Source organism: Homalodisca vitripennis, chromosome 1 (genome assembly GCF_021130785.1).
Source record: "Homalodisca vitripennis isolate AUS2020 chromosome 1, UT_GWSS_2.1, whole genome shotgun sequence".
In the NCBI taxonomy this organism is placed as follows: domain Eukaryota; kingdom Metazoa; phylum Arthropoda; class Insecta; order Hemiptera; family Cicadellidae; genus Homalodisca; species Homalodisca vitripennis.
In genome coordinates this window covers 136,877,911-136,893,419 of record NC_060207.1, presented here as the reverse complement: position 1 = coordinate 136,893,419, position 15,509 = coordinate 136,877,911, and the positions used below count along the sequence as shown (strand labels likewise).

The 15,509-nt window shown below is 33.5% G+C and overlaps 1 protein-coding gene across 2 annotated transcripts in view; it reads right to left on the bottom strand.

The window, feature by feature from the left end:
* The window catches only part of LOC124371894 (prominin-1-A), a 69,965-nt gene extending 66,793 nt beyond the window's left edge, over positions 1 to 3,172 (bottom strand). For both annotated transcript variants that reach the window (XM_046830264.1, XM_046830269.1), the window contains exon 1: positions 1,399 to 3,172. In XM_046830264.1, the coding sequence (XP_046686220.1) occupies positions 1,399 to 3,043 (1,645 nt within the window). In that variant the 5' untranslated portion in view covers positions 3,044 to 3,172. The remainder of the gene's footprint in view (positions 1 to 1,398) is intronic.
* Positions 3,173 to 15,509: the final 12,337 nt, after the last annotated feature.

The window sequence follows — 15,509 nt, the reverse complement described above, 5'->3', positions numbered from 1 at the left end:
GAATGTAAAGTTCAGATGGTGTAGTGAGCTTTGCCAACTACTGTATTTATTAAATTCCATTTACGGTTACAGTAGAAGACAATAATGGCGTATTAGTTGTGTATGAGATTTGTATTGTTATCAAACGCTTAATTATTATAGCCATGGGTTTTCATTGTACTTTAAAATACAATATCGGATTACATAAAATTGTTGACTTACTCTCCTGTTCTATGTATTATGAAAGTTGGTTCAATCGCAGACTAATATAAAATAATTACATTTCGTAAATATTTACTGACAACAAACACCTGCTTGATCTTTTTTTAAGTATTTTAAATATGAACAAATTGAAAATTTATGATAAAAAAGTTCATTTTAAAATTGATTCGTAATATTACTCCTGCTTAAGTAACATAATATACGTTATTTGTGTGAAATACATTCCAATATATTTATATACTTTTTTATTTATTGTAATCTTTCAACACAAAATAATGTTAATACAATAATTTAAGATAAATACACATAATGCATATATTATCTTTACACGAAAATTGGGTTAATGAACGAAATTTAATGTATTGAAGTATATTGCATCCTCTCAAAGTAAGGCAATTACTTAGACTCAGATACCTAACTTTACACTGAAAGATATTACAATTCCCTGGAAATTCTAAAAAGGTAAATATATAAATATTCCTAATATTAGCTAGGGAAAAGGTCTGTCAAAGTTTCTATCTAACTATAAAATGAAAATATGCAGTACATAACCAAGATTAGTAAAGTCCCATTTGCCAATTTTGAAGCAACTTGTACATATTGGTAAAAGTTTCAAATATTATACTTTTTGTATTATATTGGATATTCTATTCATAAAATTGCTAAAATTTATATTTTAATTTAATGGAATGAAAAGGTTTAAATTTTATAATGATTTAAACCGTAATTGTTTAGTAGCTATACGAACACATTAGCATGTGCAGTATTTACACAGAGTTTAAACTCTCACCTTAAAATATTAGCTATTAAGAATAATCTGATATGTTGGAGAAGTCAAGAATGCAAGTGAATATGCATATTAAGTTATATATCAACGTTATACCAAATTTTAAAAATGGTACTCTCCTACTTCAATTGGATTAATTTTTAAAAATTCATTTGAATACTTTGTCACAACCTCTAAAATTTATTCTCTTAACATTAAAAATATTTTATTATTCATATTATTCATTATACTTTTTTTGTTATTACACAAGGATTTATTTTAAATTTTTAATATACTAGGAGGGGATTTTCCTAAAAACTTAAACTAAAAGCTCAGATAGTCAATTGCTTTGATTACCTTAACATAACTGCTTCTCTCTGTATTAACAGAAATACATCAAACATAAGTGCTATAGTATAAGATACACTTACCAACTGGAAATTCATTCGGCTGTATCCACGAAAGGAACTCGCTGAGGTAACTAAACACAAAGATACCATCTGAGAGACCAAGCGAATTAATTTGAAGATCCCTTCCTTCTGGAAGTTCTGCAAACCTTATCTTTGGAGACGTAAGCGTCTCTTCTTCTACATCGGGTGCAATTCTTTGCTCTGAGGGCCTAATGGGAAGAAGTCGAAGATCACAGTCTGGGCAGTCTTCAAATAAGACACCAGGATCATTTTTTTTCTTAGAAAACGTTTCATAGTCGTTTAAAGGACGTTTAACAATCTCTTTGTATTCGTCAAAACTGTCTTCGTAATCTCTTAAAGATTGTGAAGGCTCATTGAAGTCCGTCATTTCTTTTTGTCTATTGCTGTAACTTTGCTCAACATCGTCCTTTCCTACTAAATTGAAAGCATAGTATCTTTCAGGTACAGGAAGTTTCTCTTGCTCTAGCTCTTTCTCTTGCATTCTGGTTTCATTATCACTAAAGGTTTCATTTTCGTTTCGATTTTTCATAATTTTAGAATCCATGTCAATGCTTTTGAGCTCAGTGATGATGTCTTTGACATCTTCAGCCTTATTTTTATTTATTTCTAATAATACACCAGTCGTAGAAAAGAGGGTGGCTGATGAATTTTCAGTTGTATTTTCTAATTGTTCAATGGGTACTGAGATGTTATGTGTTCTTATATCAGATTCTGACACTGGGGGTTCGGTGGGAGCAGACAGTTCAGTGATTTTATTCGAAGATACGTCTTCATCCATAACGAGTTTCAAAGGAGTAGGAATTTCGTCATCCAGAAATCCGCGAGAAACAGCGGGTCTTATATCTTGTTTGTACTTATCATGGTTATCACCTTCCTTCCAAATACTTCCAATAGTTTCCTCCATCGTCAGCTTTTCTGGTGGATTTACAGACTTACTATCCATATCCGTCTTCAAGCGTTCAGCGTGTGGATGTTCAACAACTGTCAACTGCTCTGCTAAAATGCTGATCGTTGAAGAATCAACTGGTACATCGATGTGACTTTTCATGAATCCCTGAACTCGAACGTCTGATGAGAGTAAGTCGGGATGTTTACTAATTTCAGGACTTTTTATAGAATGATTATCTAAAAATTCATTGTCAGATTCGGATTTATTCTCACTGAAATTTATTTCAGAGTGGTGTTTATTTCCTGGCGGTTTTTCATAGGTCTCTCCCCCGTCTTTATTGTCTGATCCTAAAACTTTTGGCGTTTCAGGGGACGTCAGATCGTAAACGTCAACTGCCCCACCCCCAGTCTCGCCCCTTTCCGGGAGCTGACTTCGAATCACATAACTCGCCTTCTCGTATTGTGTAGTGTTACCCGATTCCTCGTAAATTTGCTCGTTTGCAATACTCTCAATCACTTCCTCCAGCACGGAACTTTTACTGCTGCTTTCAGTAACACGGTCGTTATTTAATGAATCACTTTCATCTTCCTGTTTACTCCCATCGATCTTGTCCTGATGCCCGCCTTCATGAGTTTCATCCAGACAGTGATCCTTATCAAAAACACTCACGAGTCGCGCATGGGCACATATGTCACGTAACTGAAAGTTTAAACAAAATAACACAAGCACAATATAACACTTAAACTGACAGACCATTATTCTTTCTAATTTTGTTACACTTTTATAAAATAACACTGACTGGAACCGGACAGTCGAACCGCACGCCGTGACCGGCGAGGTGGTGCGAGAGCTGGTCTGGCCCGCACTACTGCACCCTTCCCGACACCAATGTTACGGGGCTTCTAATCCTACAATCCTGTTGGCTAATACCTTTGTTTCACAAGCCCTGCGCTCACACGCTTACTTCCGCTCGTTGTTTACTGACCCTCATTATATAACTAAAGTATTTCGGTACAATATATTAGTTATTGGTGGCAAAAATTACATTTTTGGGGTAGCCAGCGTTGCATATGCACTAATCACCACTAGCAAGGTTATCATTTTAAAATCTTAGGTACAAAAATAGTGCGCAGGATTGCATTATATTGTTTTGGGTAAATAGGTAAATGAAAAGATAGGTTAACTCTGGTAAAATGTATAACACAATATCAAACAGTTTAGTTAAAAAGTATAATATATAAGGGGTGGCAGTTATACCAAATATTTAAAGTCCAAAAACGCATGTCAGTAGCAAAACTGATAACTACTAAATATTACTTTAGGGAGTTGTTGACTTGTATTTGCCTTATAATGAACCAATATAATAGGTTTTCATATCAGAGCGACTGACATACATAGCTAATGTACGGACATACAGCCAATTTATATTACCTATTGTTAGTTTTGACTAAGGAAGAAATTTATTGAATTAAGAAGAAATGTAATGTATTGAATTTATTTTATTCTTAGCAGCTACTTTATAAAAACTACATAATACAATACCTAAAGGTCTTTCAGGATTGAGCTTGCAGTTCTTTTATAAGTTGAAACATAATTGAAACTTTCTTGGGACTTAATGATGGCTTATTGGGCAATTAGCTAAACATAAGGGAAAAGAGATTAGGGAATTGCAATTTGTAAATAACGTCGAAAAATGTATAATAATCTTTAAATCTGTTTTTATTGAATTGGATTCTCGACACATTCTATTTCTTTAGTATTATAAGATATTAGTATAAGTCCCACTAGGAGCACTTTCCTAGGAGCATTCACTAGAGGAAGGTAACCTAAATTTTTAAATCAAAAAGTAATCCATTTCAAATATCTATGGTGAATGCCTAATTGAATAGTTCCGATATTTTAGTAAATAATGTAACAAATTACTCTACTTTAATAATCATATTGTTAATAATATTGTTTAGACGAAAACATATTTAACAGCAAATTTAATCCAAACAATTTAAGATAATATCAATGAAATATATTATAATCTCTGATTTTACACTTACAGATTCAAATTTTGCATTTAGAGATATATAAATGCGAAACTTGCTGTGTCTTCATAGTCGTATTGATCGTCTAAATTGTATGACAAACATTTTGCGAACGTATAGGACGCTAAGTGCAGAGTAAATAAGGGCTGAAAAAGTAGCTTGGTTGAATAAACCATCCACTTTTATTATTTCATCATTCCATTACATCAATATTTACTATTTAAATACTATGTAGGTAACCAAGTTTAAAGAATGCATGCGAAATAATAATACTTTTTATAAATAACAGTAACATAAGACTTATTTATCTAACCAGTGAATCAACATAGGAGGACACGTATGCAGTAGCTTACTCATAAAATATCCCTCTGTTATCCACAGCAAAGTAAATTGTACATTTTATAAATAGCCTATTGCTTAACATCTCTAAGAAACAGACCAATTTCCTTCAGTATTAAAATATACTAACTGACATTTAATCTTATAGAGATACATATAACCCGTAATATATGGAATGTTATTTGTCCCTCACCACCGTTTCTTGAAAACTCCATGTTTACTTAAGAAGACGTAACGTTGAAAGCTTACGGTGCTCTGCATGGAAGTGAAGATGTTCTCATCTTTCATCACAATCTGACTGAGTTCTACCGAGGCGAGAGCAGCAGCTATGAATGTATGCAGGCAGTGAATCGTGAATACGGAGAACGAACAACAGACTGTAACTACAGCGGACAAAGCTTTAAATTTGCGGCACCAGTACCGAGAGAAAGGAAAACAACAACAGAGAAAGAATACAAGCACGACATTTAATATTTCTTTTTTAAACTTTTTCGGATTAATTGTTAAGGCTGGCGATGAATAAGTTTCGATTTAATTTATAATATAATGGTACATATATTATTTTACTGGAACGTGGAGCGTTGAGTTTGTTAAGGGACAGGAAAACAAAAGGGGTAATTTGTTAAGTGAAGTTAAATTATTTATTTTTTAACTTTCATTAGTAAATAAAACTAGCAGGCTAGAGCAGATTTACAAAAAGAAAAGCTACCAGGCAGCACTGACTTTTTCAGAGTTTTCAGCTTCTAGAGAAAGGAATTAATAGTAAACAGAGGTTCCAGTAGCTCTAAAACGTCTAGAGTCTAAATGATTCTAAAGGTTGGGAGAATTGACGTTGCAAAAACCATTGCATGGAATTGTCCAGTTATCGGCAATTTTTAAAAGTTTTTAGGTTTTCCAACGCTGGAGATTCCCAAAGGCTGGAAGACCAAAATGTAAAAACCAAAATGACGTACACTAAGATTTCAGTGATATGTTACTTTAAAGGACTGGTAGATTAAAAGAAACCAAGACAGGAAGAACTTAATGTCATAAAGTAACCCCTGAGGTTAGATTGAACAACGTGCATCTTATAGTCCTGAACACTTTTATATGAAAGTGATCAATGATTTTCCGATACTGATATAAATGGGGCGTAAGTAGCAGGTTGCTTCTTAAGTCGAGTAGCCAATAGATAGCCATGAATTGGGTATTTTCTATAGCTCAAATTGTTCTGTGGATAGTGTATTAAAAACTAAGAAAATAGTGTAGGTATATTTTCTTTAGGTACTTACCTTTTGTCACCACCATTGAATCTGACCTGTTGAAATGGACTTCATTTTCAGATATAAACGTGGTTTTGTAACACTTAATTTATACTAATTAGTTGCTACATGAAGGATTGACGGCTTTGGCTGAAACATGTGAAAAAAATGGCCTCTGATAAAGAAGCCATATAGGTCAATGATCAGTTGAGCTTCACGACACGTCTCCGCTTCCTAATCTCGCATGTTATAAGTTGATATGCATTATTATTAATTTTGCCAGTTTCGTTCTAAGGTATGCCAGTTGATAATGGTTTTCAAATACGATGAAAATATTGTCACAATATAATTGAATCATCTAGAGAGTTACAGAAGTGTGTGAAGGAAGGGAGAAGCGTGCATAGAAAGAAAATTGTTGTATGAGAAGAATTATGCCACTTACCGAAGTAGTATTCAGTTGCCACGCACAGCAAGGTACGACTCAGATATATTTTATCCTACAAAAAGACTTTCACAGTGTCGAAGCACTGCCTAGAGGGACATTTACAGATGGGAGCAGAGTACATACACCGCTCACACTCAGAGTCACAGAGCATTGAAAGGAGAATATTCAATTACGCGGAAAAACCACATTTTAAAATCATATGAAGCGGAACAAGAAGATTCTAAAACCATCCCCAACTTGAATTAAAGAGAGTTAAAGCGAAATATGCCCTGTACAAAATTAGCAACGTCGATCAAGACCAACGATCCTGATTCACAATTTGGAAAGCCGTTCGGTAAAGTGACGATACTCCGCTGACCAACCACTTACGCGATGTTAATACAATTTAGAGGAATAAAAGGTTAATTATGTTAACAATGCGTAGTGGAATGACCTGGGAATCTAAGATGTTGGGATATGCTAACCTCAGAGGAATTTGTTTGGCTTCACTGATTTAAAATCTAATTTTAACTTATTCATCTTCCAGTGGAAGTTTTGGACTACATACTTCCTTTTAATCTTCAAAGTAAAATGTACCTTATTGTACATAAAAACAAAAATATCTCGAAGTGCAAACTGAAAAATCCAACACATGTTGAAAATACAATTAAAACAAATAAATATATTATCAAATACAATATAATGGCTACAATTCAAAGAACATTACTATCTATACAATTTAACACAGAAGAGACACTCTAAGTTGCCCACCTAGTAACAATACTGGATATACCATCTATAAAGAAAATCTACAGTTATTATAACAATACCTAGATATTGAAACACATTAAATCGTAATACATAAATTTTGTGGGCACAGAAACCAATTAAATCAATATAACAGACAAAATAAAATATTTTATGTGATTTTACAATAACCTATCAACGTAAAATTTTACATAGTGTAGTTACAAATTAATAATTACCGATAACTTATTTTTTCGAAATACCCAAGCAAGACAACTTAGTAGTCAAATATACCTAAGTGTAAAGATTTATGGATTTACATCTTGTATTTAATTTTATATTGTGTCTGGTGAAGGCAACATTACATCGAAAGGCTTCATTAAATAAAAAGGGTGAGTTGGTTTGATAGGAAATTATACGTGTATTAAACTATAAGTATGTTTCAGTGTAAACACTTTAAGTATTAAATTGTGTCATTACTGTATTTCGTTAAATATTTTTAAACTGTATAATTTACACTGCTATCATTTATTCACTAAAATATCATATAAGAACAATAAATTAATAAATTAGGTTATAAAGTATATTTTGTTTGTGGATACTGCAGTATCTAAAAGTACAATAGCGCAGGTATTGACCTCGATATGCTAGTGATTATCATTAACTATGGGATTATACATAGGACTCTATTCAATGTTCAGCTAATCAAGAACTGTGTGTTGCCATTATTGCACAGTGAATACACTATGGCAAATATTCATAAATTCTATCGATACTACACCCTATTATTCATTAACCCTTACGACACTAATTTTGATGAAAAAATTACATAAAAATACTGATTATGTATTCTTAATTTTTAAACTACATTAATTTATAAATCTCCAATATATTTTAATTTAGAGATTCTTTAAGCCAGAGTATAAAATAATTTTCAAACACTGAACATATATTTTTCCTACATTCCAAGCCACGAATCCTACTAGTTAAACACTGATTGGTAGTCAGGAATTACTTTTGTATTTAATAACAACGTGCTTGTGTTAATTTATGAAAAATTTCCTTCATATATAGTTTTATCTGTCTACTCATCTAAATTACCTGTAAATTCCAAGACATACTGAAAAACAATGATAGTTAATTACTTCCAATACTACATATAATAATAAAATATTCTTTAACACTACCTTTTAAGTATAATACAAAATAATATTTAATTGATTTTGCACTATTCCTTCGTAATTCTTCATTGAAAACTTACAAAAGTGTGAGTCACATTCGAACCAGAATCTAACACATTTATATATTGCTTATGTGTGTCAATGCTTATTCATACGGAATTCTCATTTTAAGTGGATACCTACAATAAAGTAAATATAAGGTAGCCTACATAGTACTTTTACTTAATTTTCTACCTCAAAGTGTAGTCAACCAACATCGGTTCAATTTTTGGTTTTAGTTCATAAATCCTCAAAATATGAACAGTTTTCAATATGAAACCGTGTGCTTCATTGTGTTACATTTAGGTTTTCACCAATCCTCCATTGTCAATAGCTTGTATAAATCACTTACTTATGCGCTTAACATTGAGTCTAAGGAATTATCATTTGTTGAAACATGTTTATCCTACGAGGGGTATTAGAAAAATAAGGTTCCCATGATTTTTTTTAATTAGACAGCTCTATATTTCTACTTAGTGTTATACATCAATTTAACACGTAAAAGTTAAGCTATTTCTCCACATAATCACCGTTTCTGTCCAAACACGTTTGTAGACGATGCTCCAACTTTTCTATCCCCATGTGTAGAATTCTGCCGCCAATCCTTTGAGTAACTTCTTCCTTGACTTCACCATTGGTACTGAAGCGTTGGCCACCCAAGTGGTCCTTTAATTTTGGGAATAAGTGATAATCACTTGGGGCTAGGTCTGGGCAGTAGGGGGGATGGGGCACAATAGTCCAGCCAAAATTTTTAAGCAGTTATTGAGTTTGACGTGAGACATGAGGTCGAGCGTTGTCATGGAGAAGCCTCACACCACTGGACAATCTTCCTCTCCAGCGGTTCTGGATCACGCGTCTCAGTTTTTCTTAATGTGTCGCAATATCTGTCAGAGTTTACTGTTGTTCCTGTGAATGATGATTCTCCGATCTTCAATCAGTATTGTCTCAACTTTTTCAACAACTCCATCTGAAACTGAAGGCCGTCCACTTCGGTTTTCATTGTGAATTTCCATGCGGCCTTCACTGAATTCTCTACACCATTTCCGAACGTGTTGAACAGATATGCAGTTTTCCCTATAAACTTTGATTAACTGACGATGAATTTCAATAGATGAAATCTGTTTTGCATTTAAAAAACGTATCACAGCACGAATTTCGCATCTGGCGGTAACAACGATAGGGAGCTCCATCTTTGAATGCAGCTAGGCCGGCACTGTTGGACGTAGTGAGGCGCGAGTGGTATGGATAGAGAGAGGGACAGCTGATGAGTAAGACAGTGTTGCCAGATGTCTCCCAACGTATCGCATTCTGTCTCGGCGGCATAGGGAACCTTATTTTTCTAATACCCCTCGTATAAACCAAGTTTTAATGTCATAAGGACCAATAGAGAAAAATTGTTATTATGAAAAGTAAAAATAATTTTAAAAATATAAGTAATTTTAAAACACTATAACATATCTATCGCGGTATATATATGGAACAACAACATGATATTGTAAAACAATCATAGAAGTATAAAATCCAAGCTGATGTTGGACTAAACATACAAATGTTGAACTATACAAATCGTATAGTATTACGTTTCCTTAAAAAAGTATAACATTATCGTCGTATGGTTATTGGTCACAGTTAATCTAACCACGTATCAAATATATGTATATATATATATATATATATATATATATTATATATATATATATATATATATATATATACCAAATTATATTTACCTACTAGTTTAATATTAACAATTTTGTTTTAAAACACACTTTTAGCAGTTTTGGCTATGAATAGTATTTAAATGGTTTGATATGAAATAATAGTGTATGTGATAAATCTTCCATCACTGAATTAATAGTAGAGGTATTTATCTACAAAAAGGTAAATCACCCAAGTGATCTATCGTTACCTCAGGGATTTTGTGTCATGACTATTAATCAGCTCATAACTCTGTATACCTTTCGCAATTTATATTCCTTTGACTAACCTGTTTTTACAAGTTTTATAACTCGTCCCGGTATAATAACCAACTTCCCATCATATTGCTTCATATATTCAAGGATTATGATCATTTGGATTCACTGAGCTGTAATAGATGAGTATTTTGTTATGTAATAAGTATAAATAGTGATAGAAGTCACATTCTTTTTATAGACAATTTATCGATAAAACATACAAATGGAGCTTTGATACAATTGAATATTTGACGGTTAAAACACGAGTTATCATTACGAAAACGTCAAACTAATTCCATTCCTTAACAAATTCTTTAAAGCATTCTACTTGAACAAAATTGTACGAATGTTATGTGTTCACGTTTCGAGTGGATGTTCTGTTTTCAGGTGTATGTTATAACTTTATTATTTTTTCGTATTTAAACATTTGATATACAGGGTTATCATAAGAGAATGGTGCGGTTTCGAACGTGGTTTTAAGAAACCCGAATTACTTACAGTTAATGTTGTTTATTCATCTAATTCGTCTCAAACAGTTTTTTTTACGTAATTAATAAATTTAAATATGTGTGCCCTTAGTCGCTCCACAAAAATCCAAACGATAACTCAACTTCTCTCCAAACATTCGTTAAAATTTCTTCGGTTATGGTTGTCATTGCTTAATTAATCTTGTGTTTTAAGTGATTCAGGTCGAGAATGTTTTGTGAATAAACAACACTTTTGATGTACCCCCACAAGAAAAAAATCACAAGGTGTCTCTTTAACCTTAGGTGACTCCATGGTGGCCTACCCATCGATTTTCAAATCTTTCGTTCAAGCTTCCGTGACCAATGCACTGAAGTGTGAAGAAGCACCATCTTGTTGAAAATAAAGTTTATCAATGTTTTCAAGTGTATCTAGCTGAGAAAAACAATAATTGGTTAACATGTCGAGATACAAAACTCCATTAATAGTTTTTTTTTTTCAGCAAAGAAGAAAGTCCCTATAACGTGATTTTTCATCGTACCACACCAAACATTTACTTTAGGCGATTCGCGTTGTTTCCCAACATTTATATTTGGAATTCAGAGCCCCATATTCATGAACTGTGTCTGTTAATACATCCATTTACATGGAAAGTAGCTTCGTCTGTAAAAATAATATAATCTAAAAATGGTTCCTTTTCACTTATTCTGCCCAACATTTCAACAACGAGATTGTAACGGTTTACACAATCATTAGGTTTCAACTTATATAGTATTTGGATTTTATAAGAATGTAATATTTGACTTTTTTTGTAAAATTTGTTAGTTTTGCATCACCTAATTCAACGCTTCGACGAGAGATGGACCGCCCTCGACTTCTAATTGCCAAATGTTTAATTAGTTTAACCGTTCCGTCTGGTACACCTGGTCTGTCGGTTGATTTCTGTTCCTTAAATGATCCAGTTTCTTCAAATTGTTCAAACCAAGGCGTTATGTTCTTTATGTGTGGTGGATCTCTTGGAAATTTACGTCGAAACACACCTTGAACTATAAATTACGGATTTTAATTTAGCCAACAATAAAACACACTTTGCTTTATCTTTATCCGAGAACATAGTAACTCACAAAACTCACCGCAACAACAATACAAGAACTGATTTTGCGGTTAGACCAGCTTATAAACAAACGTTTGGTTTGGAACTTTTTAGAGGTACCAATATAACATCTAGAAATGTCACTACTATCTTCCTACGAATCTCAACCCTGACAAAGGAGCTGGTCCTGACAACATCCCTCCTTCTGTACTGAAGTTCTGCAGCTCAATTATCGCTCCTCATATCTCCATCTTTTGGAATTGCTTCTTCTCTTCTGGCATATTTCCCTCCTGCTTAAAGCCCGGTTTTATTGCACCTATATTTAAATCCGGTGACCGCACAGAAGCCAAGAACTATAGGCCCATATTTATCCTCTCTTCTCTCTCAAAAGTATTTGAATCTCTCATAATGGATGGCCTGAAGTTTTAGCTGAAACACACAATTATTCCTGAACAACACGGTTTTATGAGTGGTAAATCTACAACCACTAATCTTGCCTTATTCCACCACTACATAACATCTGCATTCTCAAACGGAAAGCAGGTTGACTGCATATTCTTAGACTTCTCTAAGGCATTTGACAGAGTGAGCCACAAGCACCTTATGGCTAAACTTGGTGCCATGGGATTCTCAAACTCTCTTTTGACGTTCCTTCATTCCTATCTCAGAGATCGTACACTCAAGGTTAGATGTGGAGGCGCTTTTTCTCGGTCATTAAGTGCTCTATCAGGGGTTCCCCAGGGATCTCTCCTCGGGCCTCATCTGTTTAACCTCTTTATAAATGATATCGACCACTGCCTTGGAGTTGAGCTGCTACTATTTGCTGATGATGAAAAGATTTTCATTGAAATAAACTCTTTTACTGATCACCAACTGCTTCAATCAGCACTTTTCCATATCTAAAAATGGTGCCTTATGAACGCTATGGACCTTAATATATCTAAATGCGCTGTGATGACCTTTTCAAGATCTTTTAAACCCTGTCTCTTCAACTACTCTCTTTACAACACCGTTCTTCATCGAGTAGATAAAATAAAGGACCTTGGCGTCATCACACAACACCAACTCTTCACCCTGCTGAGCACATCCAATACATCTGTAATAGAGCAAACTCAACTCTTGGATTTATCTTCCGCTCTACTCGTAATCTTTCAGTAGACGCCCTGCTGATCCTCTACAAAGCACTTGTTCGTCCTCTCCTGGAATACAACTCTTCCATCTGGTCACCTTCCCAAGAAGGACTCAAAACACAACTTGAAAGAGTTCAGCATCGTCTTGTCAGAACAGCTGGGTTCAGAGATGGCCACCACTACATGAATGTTCCAATTGCTGGTTATCAACTACAGCATGGCCTTGCTCCTCTTGAGGCTCGTAGAAAGATACATGATCTTATCTTCCTCCACAAGATCATCATCGGAAGCATTGATTGCCCGCAACTACTCAACAAAATCTACTTCCATGTTCCTAGGCATACGAGACTGCGAGCCACCTTTGCAAGACTGTACTACTCAACGACCTACCAACAACAGAGTACGATACCTCGACTTCTACGCAGCGGAAATGAGATGGGACATCTTGTTGACTTCTTCGCCACCAGCCCTGCTAGATTTCGAGAAGAAATCATCAAATTAGTATATGGCACTCTATAATTCTGTTTCAACTATACCTTTTTTTCTGTTTTTACTCGCCTTTTTTAGTAGTACTTTGTTATATATTATAGTCTTTGCATTTAAATTGTTCGATATTGTTGTTGTATTTTATAGTTTATTGATTATTTCATGTACATGTATGTAATGGTATTGTAAAAGTGGCGATTGCCGTGGAAATAAATAAATGAAATGAAATGAAATGAAATAAATAAATTACTGAAACTGCACCATTTTTTATTATAACCCTGTATTATTGTTCTTTTTCCATGCAAACTGGGCACACGTGCTTGCACAGTGATACTTAATTTCACAGTAACTTTATTTATATCTCGTAATTCTCTCGTAAAGCTCACAGTTTAGTAAACCCGTTCAAAAAAGTTAGAAAATAGTCTAATACATGCTCTGAAAAGCGGAGTACGTAACTATTGTAAGGAGGTTTGGGGAATACTAACTTGTAGGGGTATTATGACGTTTAGATACTACATAGATTTCATACTAATAAATCAGTTAGATAATATCAAATAAAACACACTCTTAAATATGGTACAGTTATAAACTCTTTTCAACATACGTCAATTTGGTAATATAACAAAACTGTTTCCTGTTGTCTATTTAAACCTCAGTGTAAAATTAGGTTACTTTAGGTAAACTTATTTTTCAGATAATAATTTTATTATGAAAATTACTAAAAGGCGGCTAGTGGATAAACAAGTTTTCCCAACCTATATTTTTGTTAAATTTTTTGATTGAAATGATGAGTTTTTCAAATGAAATCTGAGCTCTTTAAGATTGTACATATATTCTCAAAGGAGATGATCATGCCTTTGTGACCTAAGTACTATATCTAGTCTAATCCTTTCAAGTAGACCTACAGGGATAAATGAACTGACTATTTCCCTATGTAGATAGTTGGCATTTTCATGATAGGCTTACATTGTATTATTTTGGCTAACAGGAGACCTTCTGCATGGTAAGAAGGTTAATATTTCATTTTCACATAAGCTGACTTCAGATTCATAAATTTCAACGAAATTTTTCAAAACTTTTATTAGCTCAGGAATTGTAAGACCATTTGTTACTGAGAATCTTTGCAAGTAACGTTCTACCAGGTTGTTTAGCTTATTAAAAATATTTATATTAGACATAGTTTGACTGATACTATTATTGTTCGCATTATAAATAGGTATTATAGGTAAAGTGGAGGTATGTATTATAGGTAGTAGGTTGCATGGTTGCTGTTTGTTGAAACGATATAGGACCTACAGGACCTGTATTTGTTCTTTCCTCTGGTGCAAGCTATCCTGGATTTTAATTACTGCTTTCTCCATAGCCTGTTTTCTTGAATAACCTAAACTAGTTTCCAATACATTAAACTTTTCTACATTTGGTAGCAAGTTTCTAGCTAATTGTTCCGCAACATTTAACAGCCTACACTCCAAAGCAGATAAAATGGCACTATGTACAGTACTTAGATGTACATGGCTATCTAAAAATACATGGTTCTTTAAATGTCTAAATTTTTTCATTACATTTGGTAATTTCTAAAGGGAAACCTCTATTTATGTAATTCACTGCATCCATGTTCTAATAAAATAACTTTTTCGTTAACGAGTTTCACTTCCTTACTTAATATCTAAGTTCATTTACCATAAAAACTTTACTTAATTTTACACCTGGATTTTTACACCGGATATAACTCAGGTCGTCATAATAAATACTCGATTCGAAAAGTTTACTTGTTTGTTTAATTATGGCCTACAATTAATTAATTAATTATAAATTAACTAAAACATACAAGCACCACTTCTAGATGTTGAAATAAAGTAATGTTTTACCAGGTTGCTGCCAAAATAGAGTATATTGAACTTAATTGATACCTTGGGGATGGGCCTAATGGAATGTTCTATCGGATTATTTCTACAAACCTAATAATTTACTTACAAATTTAAAATTGACTTCTCTTCACGTTGATGTTGACTCACACGCGTGGTGTCAGCATCTTGGCTCGACATTGCAGCTGTATTCGGAGAAATTGAAGATTAGTAGACTAGAAGTC